This window comes from Condylura cristata, unplaced genomic scaffold, assembly GCF_000260355.1.
Source record: "Condylura cristata isolate star-nosed mole 26May11 unplaced genomic scaffold, ConCri1.0 scaffold00025, whole genome shotgun sequence".
Classification (NCBI taxonomy): domain Eukaryota; kingdom Metazoa; phylum Chordata; class Mammalia; order Eulipotyphla; family Talpidae; genus Condylura; species Condylura cristata.
Window position 1 is genome coordinate 14,391,564 of NW_004567126.1, and position 18,620 is coordinate 14,410,183.

An 18,620-nucleotide genomic window follows, 5' to 3' on the forward strand; every position below is an offset into this window, starting at 1 on the left:
AGAGAGAACAAGGGTCGGTCTCCTTTTTCTTTCCTGAGCCCCTCCCTCCAACCCCATCCTCTCACTCTCCCCAAATCAAGCTCAAGATATGCAGTTCCTGTTAACGATCCAAAGAAATAAAGAACCCCTCCACAGAATTGCAGCCTTGTGCTAGCTTAAGAAGGTGATTAAACCGGATGTGCTGATTTCTACAGGGGTTTAATCCATCGTTTGGTTTAATTACTTCTGACATTTCTGCCTTGGAGTTTTCCACATCACCCAAATTATCTGACCTGGAGTGCCCAGTTTGGGGTTCGGATGTGGGGGGTTGCCCCCGGGGAGAGTAGATTAGAGTCAGGGCAGGATTTTGGCTGAAGCCCTTTGAGAAGGGAATGTGACCTGTCTAGGAGCAGAAAGGCAGAGACCCCTTGTGAACAAGCCCCAGTTTTTCTTCAGGACAACATGACCTCCCCCCTCCCCCCACTGCTGGTCAGACCTCTGAGATTCTGAGAGCACCCTCAGGCAGGTGATGTTCAACCCTCAGGCAGCCTATTTACCCCGTGCTACCCCAACACTGACATTCTAGATGTACACTGGGTGGAAGGTTTCCTTAACATTTTCCGAGATCTGGAATGGAGACCACAACTTCTTCGGTTATTTCTAACTTAACCATCCCCTACTGGATGGAAGTTCATCCTTCTGTTCGAAGGACTCCAAACCAAAGAAAGAAAGAAAGACAGTTGAACTCTTTTCTGCTTTGCTTCCTTCCTTTGCCTTTGTGTTTTTCACCCAAATTTGTGGGCCTAGAATTCTAGGTTGGGGCCAATGTGCATTTTAACAACAATTTTTAAAAACCCTTCTTGCTGCTTAGAGGAGGGCCAGAAACAGAGAGGCAGAGACAGGAAACAGAAAGGAGGCACAAATACAGAGCTTGGAGAGGCTGAGATGCAAGGAGAATGAGACAGGGCTGATGTCTGGGCAGAAACTGAGCCCCACCGCCTGGGGGCCAGGGGCTGTGAGCATGGTCACGTGCAGAGCAAGACATTGGTGTTGAGAGCGAGACATTCGTGTTGAGTTCTCTTTCTGGGTGATAAACCTTGTGATTCACAGTCATGCCACTCTGCCTCTTCAGAGCCTCTCAGCCATCTCTTCCCTTGTGACCTTGGCCAGGACTGCAGACCTCAATTATGGGTCCAGCCAAGTGTGTGGCAGTCTGCCTGCATGGCAACCTCCACTCCCAGTGGCTGACCTTGCAGCCCCCAGGCCCGTTTTACACCTCACCTCGTGGCCCAGAGTCATCCAGCTGTGAGGAGGTGGGCACCAGAGGCCCAGGGCCAGCCCTCAGCCCCTCCCAGAATCCTCACTGCTGCTTCCAATGGGGAAGGGGCCAGTGGGATGTCAGCACTGTGTGACCCTTTCCTGGCTGGGCCAAGGATGGATGGATGGATGGCGCAGAGGGTGGAATGAGTCGTAGGAAAGCAACACTTCTGGGTGGGGATTTTCACGGTAAGCTAGTGGGAGCAGACTGCTCCAGAGGACGTTAGTCTGTTGGCCAGTTAGATGTGGTGTGGAGGGGAAAAAGCAATGACCAGCCGGCTACCCCAGTCTCTGCTAATGCACACGGTAGGAGCTTAGTTACCAAAGGCCCATGATCCTGGAAAATCTGCTCGGGGTTCTGGGGATGGGCAAGCATTGATCCTTTATTTCAGAGGTCACGGGGGTCATAGAATTGGGGAGAGACACCCGAGAGCCCCGCTCCAGGACTGCCCTCTGTTGATTCTAGCAACCCCTCTCCATGGCCAGAAGGTGCATTACAAGGATTCACTCCGAGAGCAGTAGAGCAATTTCTCCTGAATGCCGATGAAATAAAGTCACAACAAAGATGAACACCAGTGGTTCGTGGGGTGTCCTCAGCCCTGTGTTGCTCCTCGACAGGTGCAGCAGAGACTGCGGTGGCTGGAGAGAGAGCAGGTGGACCTCACTAGCTCCAGCGAACCATTGACTTCTATGCTGTCCTGGCTTCTGCTGTTCCTTTCACCTCAACTGCTGGCTCTGAGTCTCTCCCTGCCCCTTCTAATCATCTTCAGAATCTAGCTCAAAATGCCTCCTGTCTATGAAGGCTCCCAGTGGGGCTCTAGAGCAGGAGGACATCATAGAAGTGCTTTGGGGTCTCCGGCTTGACCTCACGCACAACTTAGGGGAGGAGGCTGCATGGTTTAGACTCCAGACTATGTGACTTTGGGGCAAGTCACTGAATTCTCTAAGCCTCAGTTTCCTCCTTGACAAACCAGGAAGAACACCACCTACCATGTAGGTTATTGTAAGGCTTCGATGAAGAACTGTGGCGTGTCTGGCACTTAGTAAGCTATCAGTTAATGCTGTTCCATTTCCCTGGAATGGTGTGTGGGCACCTTTCTTTATTCGGAGCAACATTGACACCATCCGCTCCAATACATTTATATTCCCATCTCCACTGACTCATTTGGCAGGGAAAACAAGCCCACGTGCCAATTCAAATAGAGGCACAGAGAGAGGATGAGGAAAGGCAACAGCGTACAATTTATCAGGACGCAGAACCTCATTTTTTTTTTTAACCAGAAAGGCACTGCCAGTAAAAATTTATTTTTATTTCCCTTGTGACACTTATTAAATTCGAACTATCATTTGTGCACCGTTCTGTCTTCCCCCATCACGTGCTGAGTTAGCCCACGATCCTGTCTTCTCTCTTTCTGACTCCCCAAGGGTCAAGCTCAGCCCCTGGCGCACAGCAGAGGGTCAATAAATATTAGTGAATCAATGAATGGGAGGAAACGAATGAATGAAGTTAGCGCTAACTACGGGCATGAGGGTTCGGAGACAAGAGCGTCAAGTTCTTTCAGGCTCAGGATTCATCCCTACTTGGGACTCAGACCAGATTTTGCCATCTGGCAGCTTCGAGCCACAGTTGCTACAAAAGGTCCTGTCTTGGGGCTCTGCTGGGGAGTGCGTAGGGTGGGGGCTTGGCAGGGTCGGAGAGGGAGGGGGCGCGTGTGAAGGAAGTGCTTGCCCAGCCCTCCACTTCTCTTCCCTGGAAGGCACCAGATGGAGAGAGCAGAGTGGGGTGTGGGGAGCAAGCCAGCAGCTCCTGGTTGGATGTATTTTTATTTCAGGTGTGACGTTGAAATCCTGCGGGTGTATTTTTAGTCCTGCCCAGTGGGCGGTGTGTTCGCCTGGGTTGCCTTGGAGAGGACTTCTTCTTGTTGCTAAATTGGAATTGCATCTGCTACGGCTCCTGGGCTCCAACCAACTCTCCTCCCCAGGTGGTGCCAGGGCCATTCCTGACAAGTGAGGAGCCTGGGGCAGGCGACAGTCTGCTCTGTCCCCCTCGCTCTCTCTCACATGTGCTCACACACACACACACACACACACACACACACACACACACACACACGACCCTCCTGGCACTTTTTTTTTTAGTAAATGTGAAATCTCAACAAATTTTGAATGTTAAGCCTGTACGGCAAGAACACAAAGCACCTAAAAGTTCAGCTCTGGTAGCTTTCCTGCCCAGACCCTTTATTTAAAGGAGAGGTAACTCAGGCACAGAAAAGAAAAGTCTGTTTTGCCAAGGTTGGGAGGCTAGTGAGGGCGATGGAAGCTTCTACCCAAGTCGCAGGGGATTCAGGAGACTGAGTCTCCTGATGTGGCGCCAGGAGAACCCCTGCAGAGGAAGGGGGGACAGGGAGGGAGTTATCCTTTTTGCTTTGGTCACTGGCCGTGACGAAACACCCACCCACACTCATATGTGAGTTACAAAGTGTTTTTCCTTTGTGCCTATTGAATTTAAACAGCCCAATCTTCTTATTCCTGTTTTACTGATTAACAAACGGATGAACCTTGGGTTCAACGGTTCCATCAAGCTCATAAGGGAGTGAGTTGACAAACTCCAGATCTTGGGCTCTCCCAGTCTCCAGTGCACTATTTCCACGCTATTACTGGAATCGCCTCCTCTTCCTGCTCCCCCTAGCGCCTCCTACTGTCCTTGAGTCTTTTGCCCGGAGGTCAGAATCCACCTTCCGTCGATCCACCTTCAAGCATCAAGATCCACCTTCTGCACAAGAGAATCTCTAGCTTATCAAATGTGTTTCCAAAAGAAACTTGTCTCACAGTCGTGCTTCTGTGTGTTCCGAGGGGACTTTGATGTTTTTAGAGATCTTGTTAGAGATCTCTTTTCTCATTTGACGCCTACCCGGTGGGGCAGAGAAGCTGTACTAAGGAGGTTAAACGATTTGCCCAATGGTAAAGTCAGAACTGAGGCTGGCGTGTTAGTCTCCAGCTCTTTGATCATGACAGGAGTCAGCACGCAGGAAAATCTGAGAGTGGTGCTGGGGTGACCAAAAGGGCAGAGCATCACGGTCCAGCCTGGCCAGGGGCCGAGGGCCCTTCGAGCTTGCAAATCCCGGCGGCTGGCTCCTGCCATGCCTCCCACCCCAGTCATCCTTGCAGGAGGTCTAATCGCGGTTGCCTTCTCTCGTCCCGGAGGGGTAGATCCTATTTGGTACTTAACACAGTTATCACTCCCGCTGTAATCAGCCTCTACCACAAACTTTCTAAGTGCCAACTGCTGTCAGCTGTTAGCATGGCGTTCATCTCATTCATCCTAACACGGCCTTGAGAGGGTAAAGGTTACCAGATTCCATGCTCTTGGATCTCTCACCAGTGAGCCCTGCCATGATGGGGGAACTGGATTTCTCGGCTTTGCCTCAGCCAGGCCATGGAAGCAGCAGGACCCACCGCCTGGGCCAGGTAGCCCCGCTGTCAGCCGAGTCACAGGTAAGGATGCTGGGCTGGGGCAGGAGGCTCCGGATGCCAGCAGGAAGGGCCAGGGACGTGTTTGCTTGGTGCTAGGGGAGAACTGACGGGGTTTAACTTTCAGATTATGGCTCCACAGGATCACTCCCCTAACTATAGTCAACAGCTGAGATATTATCTCTTATGCCAGGGAATCTAACTGCTTCAAAAAGCAGAGGGTGTCTGCCAGAACCCCCCCACCCCGCACCCCCAGCTCTGCACATAGCCCAGAACATCTACTTCCAGCACCTAGTCCTAAAGTCTTGGAAGGAAGCCTCTGGTCCCAACTTTACAACTTGGAGTGGCTGCACTTCTCCCTCACCATCCTTAAGTCACCTCACCCAGAACATTTCAGGAATGACCCAGCGCCATGCCAAGGAAGGCATAGGGTTAAGCCCCTGGGTCAGCCTGCTGGGGCCAGCACACCCTTTGGTCACAAGGTGGAAGAGTTCCCGCAAAGACACTTCATTAGGAAGCACTGGTTCCCAGGGTGCTGGCCAGGCAGTTGTTAGAGGACAGTTGCAACAGGACCCAGTCCCTCTGTGCTCCCCCAAACCTACAGGGGTCCTCTCTCTTCCTCCATCTACCGGCCCAGTCCCAGGAAAGGCAGCTGGGCTATCATAACCTTTGGCTTCACTGCCTTGGGGAAAAGTAGAGCGACTCTCTCACACTGCATGGTGGACTGGAAGCCTTATCGTCAATTCCACAAATACTTTTTGAGCCCATACTATGTGCCAAGTTTATATTATAGCTACTTTCTATGTCCATCGCTCTCCCACTCCCTGGGCAGTCTTTTCTTTTTCTCAGAACTCCTTTTGGAACATAGCATGAAGCTTTGCACATAGCAGAGCTCAACTACTGTCTCATGGAACTGTAGTGTGAGGGCCACGCCCCTGGAGCCTGTCAGGGTCCGGCTTCTTTCTGCTGTGCTGTCTTTGGCTCTCACCTTCCTCTCCCCTACCCTGCTGCCATTTCCTAAACATCTAAACAGCTGGCACCAAATGGAGGGTGGACCATGCCAGCTTCTTTACCTAGTGCTTGTTGATTATCTCATGAATCCTCACTGTTTTTACAGATGAGCAGACAGAGGCCCCACAGAATTACTGCCAAGTGGTGGAGCCAGAATGTAAACCCAGGACCCCTGAATGCAAGGCCGCACATCTAACCTGAATGCGCCAGGCTGCTTCATGTCCTGAACAGGACGAGGGGGTGCATGCTGACCCTCTGTCTAATGCCCCTTGCACCCCCTCACCCCACCCCAGACCGTTTAGTCAACACCGACCCTGTGCCGGGTGTTAGTATATGTGATCTAATTTGAGTCTAACTATTATTATTTTCTTTGTTACAGTTGAGAAGCCGAGACACGGGCAGAAGAACCTGCTGTGGTGACATAGCAAGTTCTCACCAAGTCTATTTCTAGAGCTTGCTCCACGGCCACACAGCCCCTCCACTGTGCTGCACTTACACCTCAAGTTATAGGGCTGGCAGGGTCAAGGCCGACACCTCAGGGACCTTTAGGAGGATGGTCTCCTAAAGGAAGCAAGTTGCATGCTGCTCACTGCTCTGGTCTGTTCTTTCCCCTAAATGAGTGTGGATTCGAGCAACCCATGCTGAATGAGACAAGAGCAAGTGTAATATCAACAGGGTTTTAGACAAGTATATTGCTTTTTTGAACGAGCACTGGGCTTCAGCGTGTGATAATCCGGAGGTAGGTCACACCTGGTGGCAAAGCTCTGAGTTTGTGGTTTACGAAGAGAGGAGACTGATGAGACGCATGAGAAATGTTACATGGAAAGGTCAAGATTCTGAAAGCTGAACTAGAGAAGAAGCAGAAGAATGGTTTGATGCAGGGTTTCCAGAGCTGCCAGGAAGAAGTTCATTAATGGTTAAACCAAGAAAGGCTTGGAAGTTATTTGGGGAGGTTGTGGGGAAGTGGGGAGGAGGGAGGCGCTTTGCTCAAGCAGATGAAAGAGATAGGGCAGTACTGGGCAGAATCTCGGGAGGAGAAAAGCCACTGCCTTGGGGGCAGCAAAACACAACTGCCCTATGGGACCCCTGAGGAGACCAGACAGGCCAGTGGAGACCAAGGAATGTAGGGTGATGGCTGAAAACCATCTTTCAGCCAATCTGTTATAAGCTGTTTGAAGAGTCATCCCCTGTTCAAAACAGATGGTCCACCTCAACCTGGCTCCCCTGTGGGGCTCATACCTCAGGCAGGTAGGAGTCAAGGAGTCAAATGTGCGTCTCTCTTCCCCAGCAGCGTCACATCGTCACATCGGTGACTCCACATGGATCATGGGGGGAACATGTCAGAATGGGCGTGTCTGGGCTCACCCTTGCCCTCACCAGCACAGCAGTCTAGACCTGTGATCTATTTAGGAGGTACCACAGCCTAGTCTACTTAATGGTTCTGTTCAACAAGTATTGATTTGTCACGTGCTCTGTCCAAGCTGTGTAAGACTTGGGACAAATCAATGACTAAAACAGACCCAGACCCCGCCTGCCCACATGGAGTTAATGATCTAGTGGGGGAAGCAAAGACCATGCTAACGTAATCAATTTGATGGTAACTGATACCACCAAAGAGGAAATCAGATCGCTGCTGTCAGCTCTGCAACTCTATTCTCCAGCATTTTTAATGGAGATGGAATGCATGGGGCCCAGGACAGAGGCCCTCTGCTCATGACTCCAACTCACCATTTCCTATCCGTAACAGGTCACTTCTTCAGTGCCTGGCGGGCCACTTTCGGAGTTCTCAGAGAGGTTTTCAGCCCTAGCAGAGCAATCTCAGCAAAGCCAACCTCCTCCCCCACTTGCACCTGGCCAAGCCTAGCTCCCAGCCACTCTCCTGCTCCCCAGGACATTGTGGTTTCCATGGGAACCCACTCACTTCAAAGGGGAGCAAAGGAGACTGGAGGGGAGGAGGGAGCAGGAAACTGGATTCACCTCCCTCTCTTGGCCTTTCTTGGTGCTGCTGGCAACCTAACCCCAGAGAGCACCAGCACCATCCCAAGTTGTGCAGAGATGCAGCGGGGTGGTCCAAGCTAAATCCTAACTTCTTGGGGAAAAAAATCCCATGGGTTGAGGTAGGGCTGGCGAAGGAGAGAACTAAAATGGGCCCTCCTCAGATCCCCTCTCAGCTTCGCTCCTGGGCCACAAACACAATTACCCGCCCTGTGCATCCAGTCCTGGGGTCTGCTTGGGTGAGACCGAAGTCATTAATCTGAGCAGGAGCTCCTGGTTGCCTGGCTGATTAGCCCAGATGATGCGCTGGTATGATCCAATTAAAGACAGACTCTGCCTCCCCTCTTTCCCTCCCCTCCACAACTCCCTCTCTCTCCCCCTCCACACCCCATGTCAGAAGGAGCCAATATATTTCATTAACACATCTTCACACACAAATACAACTCAGGGGCACTGGCAGACTCCCTGGCTCACAGACACACCCTTGTGTCCCAGGGCCCCGGTCTGTGACAGCCCCCTGCGGGGGGCTGGTCAGGGATGGGGCTCCCCTACCCTTCCTTCATCTGTGATTCTGGGAGGGGCCCGGTGGGGGCCCCTAAAAGTCAGTGCTGGGCACTAATCTGAATCGAAAGGGTCTTGTTACATTTACTAACATGAAGTGCTGACTCCCTGGTGTGCTTTGGAGCAGCCGGGCAGCCCCAGGCAGGCAAATCTAATTAAAATTACCCGACCCTACAGGAGCCTGAGCTCCTTCTCTGGATGTCCGGGCAATGGCTGCAGAGAGGGCGGCTGCTGGTACTAATGGGAGAGGCGTGGCCGTGGGAGAGAACCCTGGGGCTGCGGGGCAGCAGGAAGAACTGACCACGGAGGGGAGTGGCCGGGCACAGGTGCCGATGCCAGCTTGGTCGTCCTGAGATGCCCGGCAGCCATGTTTGGCTGAGCAGTTGGTGGGATCCGACCTGAGGTTTCTTTATAGATCATTTGGGCGAACTCCAAGGGCTGTGAGCTGGCCAGCCAGGTGGGAGAAGGAAAAGCTCAGGTGTGAAGGGGAGCAGGAAGAAGTGTAGGGTGACGGAAAGGTTTTACACTTCAAGGAACATCCTGAGGGACAGCTCCCACAGGACCACGCAGCTCTGGTCACTGGCCATTTCTGGAACATTCCAGACTCTACTCTGCCTGGAAAGCTCTACCCCAACTCATTTCTTCCCCTGGTGAAGTCTTGTACTCAGACTTCAAGCTGCAACTCCAGTAATGCCCCATCTGTGAGGCCTTGTCTGTCACTCTGCAAGTTTCTTGTCTGCATAGCTAAGCACAGGCCTCCCTGGGTTTGCCCCCTTCTCCTGGAGTCCAGCACAACGCCTCCACATGTTCACAGGGAGGGCTCAGGAGGAGTGGAGGAGGGTGCTCCGTCACCCTGACCACGTCCGGGGTGGGCTTTGGGGCCTCAGCAGAGCGTGCTGTCTGCAGCTGGCCTGGCGTGTGCACTGGCCAGGTGGAGCTGAGCCCTTTCCACCAGGGCTGAGAAGGCCCCTCATGGCAGGATCTGTGGACCAGGCCTCACTCCCTGGACTCCCAAATGTTGGCATGAGAGGTACTCAACTCATCAGAGTAACTAAAAACCATGCCAATGATAGTGATAATAACAGCAGTAATTATCACCATCAGCATAAAGGCACTGTCTCTGACGGGAGGGAAGAAGGACTCTGTCTTCCTACTTAGCCCAGACAACCTGTTCTCATGACAGTGGCATTAGCACCTGGTATTCAGCCACAGGTGAGCCGTGCTCACTGCGCTTGTGAACATGAGCCTCCCGCCTCAATACTGAGTGCTGACCCAGGAGCCTCTCCTCAGTGGTGTAGCTCCCAGAGGGTACATGACTAAAGTCCCACCAGAGCCGCATTCAGGCCTGTTCTTAGATGACTGGCTGCCTCTTCTCCCAGGCTGTACACAGAAAGCAACTTCTCTGAGGGCCCCTGGCAAAGCTCAGGATCCAGCCGGGGGTGCGTGGGCCCATGCAGGGCAGACACGCGGCTGGCTCTCAGGCAGCTCCTGCTCTGGGAAAGGGCACCGGAGCTCACAGGCTGCATTCAATACCTGCTGTGTCCAAACACAGCCCACCTTGACTCAGAGCGTAGTCCAAGGACCAGTGGTTTTAGCTCCTCCTGGAATGCCTTTAAATAATTCATCATTCTCTTCCTACAGCCTGAACATCGGAGGTAGCATTTCTGAGCAGAGTTCAGAAGCAATTCTTTTACCACGCTGATCCAGTGACTTTCAGACATACTATATTTGCATAATATCAAATCCTAGATGGTGCGAGCAGATGTCCAGTGCTCTGGCAGGAATGCTGGGGTGAAGGCTACCATGGGGACAGGGCAAGGACAGAGTCTACCAGCCTAGCCTCTTTGTGGAGCGGAGGACTTCTGAAGCTCATAGGGTTCAACCCCCCGCCTAGGGTGAGGAAGGGGTCCTTCTGGGAGACATTGCCCAGACCTTTGTAGCCCTCACTAGAAACCTCCAGGAAGTCAGAACCAACCCACAGTGGTGCCTGAGGATTGCTGGGTTGGCTTAGGAGAGAAGGAGCTGAGCGAGAAGCTGCCGGCTGCCCACTTCCAGGAGCACACCCACTGGCCTGCATTCTCGTTTCTGAGCTGGGTCTGAAGCTGCTTGGGTGTCCAGAGCAGGCCACCCTGTCTCCTACCTGTACACAGCTCGCTTGTCGGACTCCAGCTGGGCCTGAGGGTCAATGGGGGCACTGGGCACAGGTGTGCTGGCCGCAGCTGAGGGTGCGGAGATGTGGACTGACTGGGCCTTCGAGGGTGCCTGAGCGGTTGCCGTCATCTGCAGAGAAGAGAGGGGGTGGAGGGTTAGTGCTGCCAGGACAGCTGGTTCCCAGTTGGAGTTGTGGGGCTTCCTTGGCCTGCTGTGTGTGTGGCTAAGAAAATGTGTGCGAGAGCATTGGGAGTGATAACAAGTACCTATTTGTATATGTGCTAGAGAGGGAAGAGAACAGACATTTCTCCACATGAAAAAGGTCTAGAGAGACAACTTGGGGCCCTCTAAAACCTAAGGGTGCACCAGCACACTTTCAAAGAGATGATCCTTCATGCAAATTAAGGTGGTGACTTTTGCTTAGAAGCAGAAAGAAACAAAATGACGAATGCTTTAAATTGTGTTTATGAGTCACTTGAGCTGTACTAGACAGTAATACATCAGATATGACTTGGATGAGCAGAAAAAATGTGAATTGGCTTTTGCTTCAGCAGGGGTTTATTCCCTTCGAGGCAAGCTAAAGGTAACTGTTTTAGTGGACAATTGCATGGTTCTCCACATTTGGTTTTCCTGGGCACTCAGAGTTCAACAGTTTTCAGCAGGTAATGGCAGACTACTAGTCTGAGTCATGACAAATACTTTTGGACAATGGTTTTCATTCCATGTTATATGTTTCGAAAGTGTTCTCAGGACCTTCATTTTGTGTCTGGGCAATGCCTTTGCATACTATATGTAGGACTTTCTGCATAAAGTTTCCCTTAAAGAAACAGTTGAGTGACTTTGAAATTTTTCATAACCTTCACCCCCACATTTAATGCTTTTATATCATATCTTCTTTGACTTGAATGGTGACATTCCTCAACTGTTCCCTCTCCCAGCCTGCCCATGGAACCACGTCAGTTTCAGTCACCTATGTTGGGGACCTGCTTCTTTGTCTACATGTTACACGAAAGCCTGGTTCATACCTTCATCCTTTGCATGCAACTGGCTGAGTCGGCGCCTAGTATTTGTTGGGAAGATGAATGAGTGAATACATGAATGACTGTACTTTGAAAGAGAGGGATATTTCACAGCTGCAAGTTTATTGTATGACGGAAGTCCCTGCTTTCTGGGAGAAACACACCTGCACATAAAGACATCATTGCTGGCACTGATGTCCCCAAGATACCTGCTACTTCATTTGTCCCCCCTCTGCTCAGATGTCACCTCTTTGGGGTAAAACAAAATCCCTTGCCAGTCTCTGTCTTATTTCCTAGCCCAAACCGTGACCCAAAACTATCTATCTACTTGCTTATTTTCTCCCCCCACCTCCAACTAAAAAATTTTTTTTCAAAGATTTATTTATTTGTGCATACAGAACTGGGGTACAGGCCAGAGGCTCAGGGGAGGCGAGAGGCTTCACCAGAGACAGAGTGGGGAGCAGAACAGGCAGATCAATGAAGCACACTGCCGAGGGGAGCAGCGGGCGGGCCAGGAGAATTCTGCCGCACCATGTGGATCACCTCTGGGGCAGGCGGGAACCAAACTCATTCAGAAGTGGCTTGTTTGTTAGTGCTGTGCTTTAATGCGCTGCGCCACCAGGGAGGGCCCCCAACTAAAATTTAAGCTCAGAGAGAACTCGGAGCAAACTCCTTAGCTTCCCTAAGCCCCTGTTTGCTCATCAGCAAGCAAACTGGTGGCCTTTTAAGATTCAAGAGTATCAAAGAGGTGTTATAAGCAGCAACAGAGAAACAAATATTGCTGTAATTTTCAAACCAGAGAGAAAAGATAGACTCAGAAAAACGAAATAATGCTAATATTTGTATTGATCTGGGCTTGTTTCTTTCCTTCACTAATGCAACTGGTCATGTCTTCGGATACTTCTCAAGTCCCTGCCATCTAGCTGGACCTGAGCTGGGCTTTTTGTGCAAGGCCAGTGTGCTGGCGGTTGTCAGGGCGAGTGCCTGCTATGATGGAGCTCATTTTCTGGATTGAACATGATTACTAAGCTGGTCAACAAGGAAAACAGGAGACATGGATGGTACAAGTGAGTTCAGCATGTACCTGCCACGGTTCCCTCATGGTAAACACAAAGACATGACAGTTGCATGGATTATAAATTACGTCCAAAGAGTGACAATTACAGGGTAGATGCAGGTCGAGGAAGACTTCTAGGAGAAGGTCAATACTTTGTCTTTTGCCCTCTTCTTCAATACTTTGATCAGTGATTCAGAGGATGTCTAAAGAAATGCTCGACAAATTTATGGGTGACACGGAACTGGGATCCAAGAGATCTTTAGAGATTTTGGCAATAGGCTAAGTCTAATAAGATTAATTTTCATCAGATAAGTTGGAGTCTAACACATGGGCCAAGAAAAAAAATCAATAATATAAGTGCAGTACAGAGAAGACATAGCTCAGCAGCAGTGTTTTAGTTGACAGCAGGCTCAATATGTCCAATATGTAATGTGTCTGTTGAAAAAACAAACAAACAAAAACAACATAAACTTAACGCTATTGAGGATGCATTCAGAGAAGCAGAGCACACACAAAGCTTCTGGTCCCATCCCACCTTCCTGAGACAGGTGCAGGGAAGTACATTCAGAGGAGGTGAGCTGGCTAGTAGAGGGGTGCCACATAAGTCGGATGAGGAATATTGGGAAGAATATGGAAATAGGGTCCTCCTGGCGGTGCAGCGGGTTAAAGCACAGCGCTAAGAAGCTAAAGCCACTTCAAGCATGAGTTCGATTCCCGCCTGCCCCAGAGGTGACCACATGGCGCGGCAGACCTCTCCTGGCCCGCCCGCTGCTCCCTTCAGGAGTGTACTTCGTCGATCTGCCTATTCTGCTCCCCACTCTGTCTCTGGTGAATGAATCCTCTCACCACCCCTGAGCCTCTGGCCTGTACCCCAGTTCTGTATGTATAAATAAATAAATCTTAAAAAAAATATATTGGAAATAAGAAAGATTTGAGGAATGAGGAGAAACACATGCACCCCTCCTTTGAGAATCTGTGGGATGGAATAAATTATATCAGTTGTGTTCTGAAAGTCCCAAAGGGCCAAACTTCAAGCAGTGTGTTAAATCTGTAGAACATGCAGCCAGCTTTGGGTTTGACCCAGCTAATAAGGTTTCCACATTGCTGAGCTCTCTAAGGCTAGAACAGGGCCCTCAAAAAAGTGGTGAATCTTTACTGTTGCAGAACCAACAGATCCGCTGGGCCTGGTGGAGGGGATGGAAGCTCTCGCTGGACGGCTGGGTTAGGTGACGTGGGAAGCCCCTTCCAAAGTGACAGGCTCACAGGCATTGCTTTAATAACCACCATTCACCCCACAGCGCTGGCATGAGTTAGATCAGAGGATTCATGGTATGAAAGAGAGCTTTAGAGACTCAAAAGTGCCTCCCAGATGGAGAGGTGGTTGTTGCCATTCAACATGAGTTCCAGAATGTTTCTTTCATAAAGCAAGGCACAGCTATGTTTGCACGGCTTGCTCATGGGTGAGAGAGCAGGCAGGCTGCTGAGCTCTGCTCTGCTCACCGAGAGTGAGTTTCCTTGTGTCCTGGAAGGAATCCACAAGGGGCTTCTAATCAGATGAGCTTCTAGGGTGGAGGGGAGACGCTCCTTCTTCTCACCTTCCCCTTTCTAGGCAGGAGGTTGGGGAGAGGTGAGGTGCAGAGGGGGTGGGGTCTGAGGAATCCTGCTAGATTAAAGAGGAAAGCACGGAATAAAAATATACATCAATAAGCGGTCACTGGCCAGAATCCCAAGAGGTCCCAGTTGAGAGGCTGTTACCGCGGCTAAGGAACATCGATTTGTGAGCCAATTCAGCCAACTTGGCATTTCCTCCAGATGAGTGTTTATCTGCAGAGATATGTTTCTTTTCTAGCCAAAGACCTCGACTTCCTAAGAACTGGAACACAAACAAGAGGCCTCAGGGCTGTCTGCAGGGTCTGGGGGTCAGGGGTGAGGCTGAGGGACCCAGGAAGCCATGGTCCCTGAGTGACATGCTGAAGCTGCCTTGTTCCTGCCTGTGAAAAGCAACTGCTAGCCTTCCAGGCATTTTGCAAGCTAGTTGGCATCACACTGGTAGCTAGAAGTTGGCCGTGGCAGGAGCAGGGACAACATGGAAATCGGTACTGCTGCAAATCAGGGCCTGCCCCGACCTCACTGGACAGCCGGGTTAGCCTACTAGCACACCGCCACGCCAGGACTGCTCTCCACGCAACTTCCTCCTGTTCCCCTTGAGCTGGCAAGTGGAGAAACTAGCCTTCCACGCTCTGAGGCCACTCGATGCGTCCAAGCTAGTCCCAGAACTGGCTGCTCCAGACTTGGAGTCTCCTTCCAAGGAGACTTCAGAGCATCTGGAAATCCCACCTAGACAGTGATCTGGGACAGGGTCTGCTCCTCTCGATAGGGGGAACTGGGGCACGGGGTTAGATGGCAGGGCGGGGGGGGGGGGAAGGAGGCAAAGCTGAAAAAGGTCTTGAGGCTTCCCTGTCAATTGCCAGTATACATTCGGGGGCATGTTTTCTAACCTCCTGATCCCCAGTTTACTTATCTTAAAAAGCAGGGGACAATATCTATTCACAGGCTGTGGGAGGAATGAAGAGAACAGGATTAGGGCTGCTGGAAGGGCGGAAGGCAGCATTTCCAGAGGGCCTGCCCATTCTGATCTATATCCACATCGAACTGAAGGGCCTGTTTCCCGCTAAGCCTGGGTTCTCTTTTCTGGGTAACAACCTTGGGGTCACTGCAGCAAACTTGTCTTCCATAGATGTAGTAACCAGTGGACTTTGCTCTATCATCCAGCTGGAAGAGAAGTCTGTGATAGGTTCGTGGCTAATAGACCCACCCAGATTCTGGGTCTGTGACCCCTGGAGATGAAAGTCCCTGACCTCCCATCCTAAAGTGGAGAGAAAAGGGCTCTACTTTCAGAACCTGGCGGGCTGCAAGTACCAGCTGCCCTGACCAGCGAGGCTGACCTGAAGGGCAGAGATACTCCACGTTGGCTGCAGAACTGCTGGGAGCACATCTTAATCTGCCTCCATAGCCGTCGTGGTACAGATATAGTGAGGACTGCCATCACTGGAGTGAGCTGGCCCTCTGCACTGCACTTCCAGGGCCTTGAGTTCAAGGCTTGCGTGCCCCGGTACACCACCCGCAGCTGGCTGCGGAGGGCAGTGGGCCTTCTCTGCTGACCGTGCGGCCCTGGAAGATTTACCTTATGGACCCAGTACACCTGAGGCCATGACAGAGAAGGTGCAGTCCCTGACCTCAGAGTCATTGAAAGTCACAGGCCTCCAGCCTAGAGCTGGAGAAGGTGGGACATGGCGGAGGAGCTGGCGTCTCCACGTCTGTGACTCAGGCAAGCTATTCAACTTTTCTGATTCAGGGTCCTCATCTATAAAATGGGGTAGTAACACCCGAGGTACTGGGTTGTTAGACTCAAGTGAGATCACGTATGCAAAGCAGCTGGCACTTGGCAGATGTCAGCATAGGGTAGCTGTCGCTCACCGGATCCACGCCACCCACAGCCCACGCTCAGAGCTGGCCCCTGAGGTCCTGCTGGCATGGTTCCCATCCTGAAAGAACCTCCACTCTGCTGTCAGCCCCCAGGGGAGTGGGTGGGTGCAGACTCAGGTGCAGAGAGAGGGGTCATGATGTCAAGGGGGGAGACAGTCCCCAACATCAGCTGTTACCTTGGTTCCTATGAGCCTCAGTTTCCCCACGTGGCCTTAGAGCCCGATGCACCAGTGTTACATGCAGGGGTGTGGCCCGCCTGGCAAACCTTTTTAGCTAAAGATTTACCTTATGGACCCAGTACACCTCAGGCCATGACAGAGAAGTGTCTTGGTTCCTATGAGCCTCAGTTTCCCCATTAGGTAAAAAAGAGCCAATAATACCTCTTCCCACAGCTCTAGGAGAATTGCACAAGAGTGCTCAGTGCACCTTGACTCCCAAGCACGTTTCATGCTTCCTTTTCCCAGTCTTCCCCTCTGAAGTCAACATTTCCTGCGAAGGCAGTTATGAGCACAGGCATGAAGATGTAAGATACTCCAGCACCCACCCTTCCATGTTTGCCAAATGCCCTCCTCCTACGCATCTTGCTCTTGATGACTGATGCCCATGTATCTTTCACAGGGCCCTTCCCACACCCTGGACAACCTGGACCTGCACAGACATGCTTCTTAAGAGGACACCCCTCTTTTGAGCCTTCTGCCTGGCCCAGCAGGCTGGGAGCTGCCCTTCTCAGTGTCTGCCCCTCCAGGCACAGAGGCCTCGGCTTCTGGAGTCCATGGGAGCTGCAGGGCCTGGCCCACTAGGGGCCGCTGGGGCTCTGTGTAGGACTGGCCAGAAGCTGGCACTTCCTGCAAGCTGGTAGGGTGGGATCTGGTTTCCTCACAAGCAGGAGAAAGTCCAAGGACCTGGGAGGAGGTCAGGGCCATTTGGTAAATATCAGGTTTGGCCTGAACAGGTGGGAGGTGGCAGGGGGTACTGCTGATATTTTCTGGGGGGACAGCACAGGCCACAGGGTGCTCCGGGCCTGGGCCTGCTCACTGACCCTGGTCTTTGGTACAGTACCCTGCCCTTTACCCCGCACCCAGATCAGACCCTACCGTGCAGGGCTGCCTGAACATGCCCAAAGATTTACATCTTCATGCCTGTGCTCATAGCTGCCTCAGCAGGAAATGTCCATTTCAACCCTTGCCTCACCCCCTCCCCTGACGGTGAATAAACTCACCTCTCATTCGAGACTCAGCTGAAATATCCACTCTCCCAAGAAGCCTCACCCAACTCTCTTTATCCCCCAGGCCCCAGCACCTTAACTCCTGTCTCATCTGTTTGTGTGTCGACCTTAACACCTGTAACACTCAGGGCCTTGAGTGGGCTGACCCCCAGCTCCTACCACCTGTCAGGCTCATGTGAGATCCAGAGTGTTTGCTGAATGACTGGATGACTGAGTAGCAATGCAAAAGCAGAGTCAGAATACACAAAGGGGAGGGACCGAGGAGGGTTCCTGCAAACACCCCCCAGCGCAGTGAGTCCAGGGGGTGGAAAGACTGGTGGTACTGCCAGGGCAGCCCAGCTTAGCTCAAAGAAGCTTCTGGAACAGCAGGCCAAGGTTATTTAAACTCTGAGCCTAGGGCTGACTGAAAGGACAGAGAAGCACAGAGAGGATGACTGACATTATAAAATGGGGTGGGGGGGTCTTACTTAATTTAAAAGGGTTTTCAGGCCATGGTTTACACGCTCAAGTTTGTAAAGAGGCATTGGTTTGCACCCTCTCAGGTCTCATGGACGCGTGGCTAACACGAGGAAGCTGTGGGTTTTGAGCCAGTCTTTCACTTACCAGCTGTGTGCACTCTTCTGGGAACTATCTGCTTCCCCCCCAATCTCATTCATGTCTGGGGGACCCCTCACTTGTCAAGAGTGATTTCTAGAAGGTCCATTAGGGGGCATAGAGAGTCTCAGTGTGTATGTGTGTGATTGCGTGCACACATGTGCAGGGGTATGTTTACAGTCAGAAACACATATTTTACAGGCCTATTGAGTTCCTAATAAAAATTAGAGTGGACGAACTTCAAGCTAATCCTGGCTGCTGGAGGTGCACAGAAGACAGAGTAGAAGGTCAGTGTGAGCCTCCTGGGTGAAAAGATGCTGATAAAACTACACTTTCACACCCACGCCCTCAACCATCTTGTGAGGTGCAGGCGCCAGAAGTGGTCCCCATTCTACTGACAGAGAAACCAAGGCCTCAATGGGCTGTGGTCTCCGTTAGGGCAGAAGCTATTCATTTTGTAGCCGGGTGCAGAGCAGGAGATCTGCCAGGCCTGCAGAGAGCACGCAGGAGGGACAGGGTGGCCGAGCACACGCGAGAAATAGTGCCGAGATGCTGTCCACATTTGTACAATTCATCGGCAGTGCAGCTGGAATAAAACTTGGGATCCCTGAATTTCTACAGCGTTGAGTCATCCTCTCTTCTTCCTCCTGACCACAAAGTCCAAGGACAATAAGCACCCATGGGCCTGACTCAGCCATCACCCTCTAGTTAGGCCACAGACACCGGAGCTCCTAGAAGACAGGTTTGGGGGGGG

General features: G+C 51.6%; 1 protein-coding gene across 6 annotated transcripts in view; it reads right to left on the reverse strand.

Annotated features, from left to right (window-relative positions):
• PKNOX2 (PBX/knotted 1 homeobox 2) overlaps positions 1-18,620 on the reverse strand; it is a 253,357-nt gene that overhangs the window by 50,413 nt on the left and 184,324 nt on the right. For all 6 annotated transcript variants that reach the window (XM_012729584.1, XM_012729580.1, XM_012729581.1 and 3 more), the window contains one exon: positions 10,475-10,614. In XM_012729584.1, the coding sequence (XP_012585038.1) occupies positions 10,475-10,614 (140 nt within the window). The remainder of the gene's footprint in view (positions 1-10,474; positions 10,615-18,620) is intronic.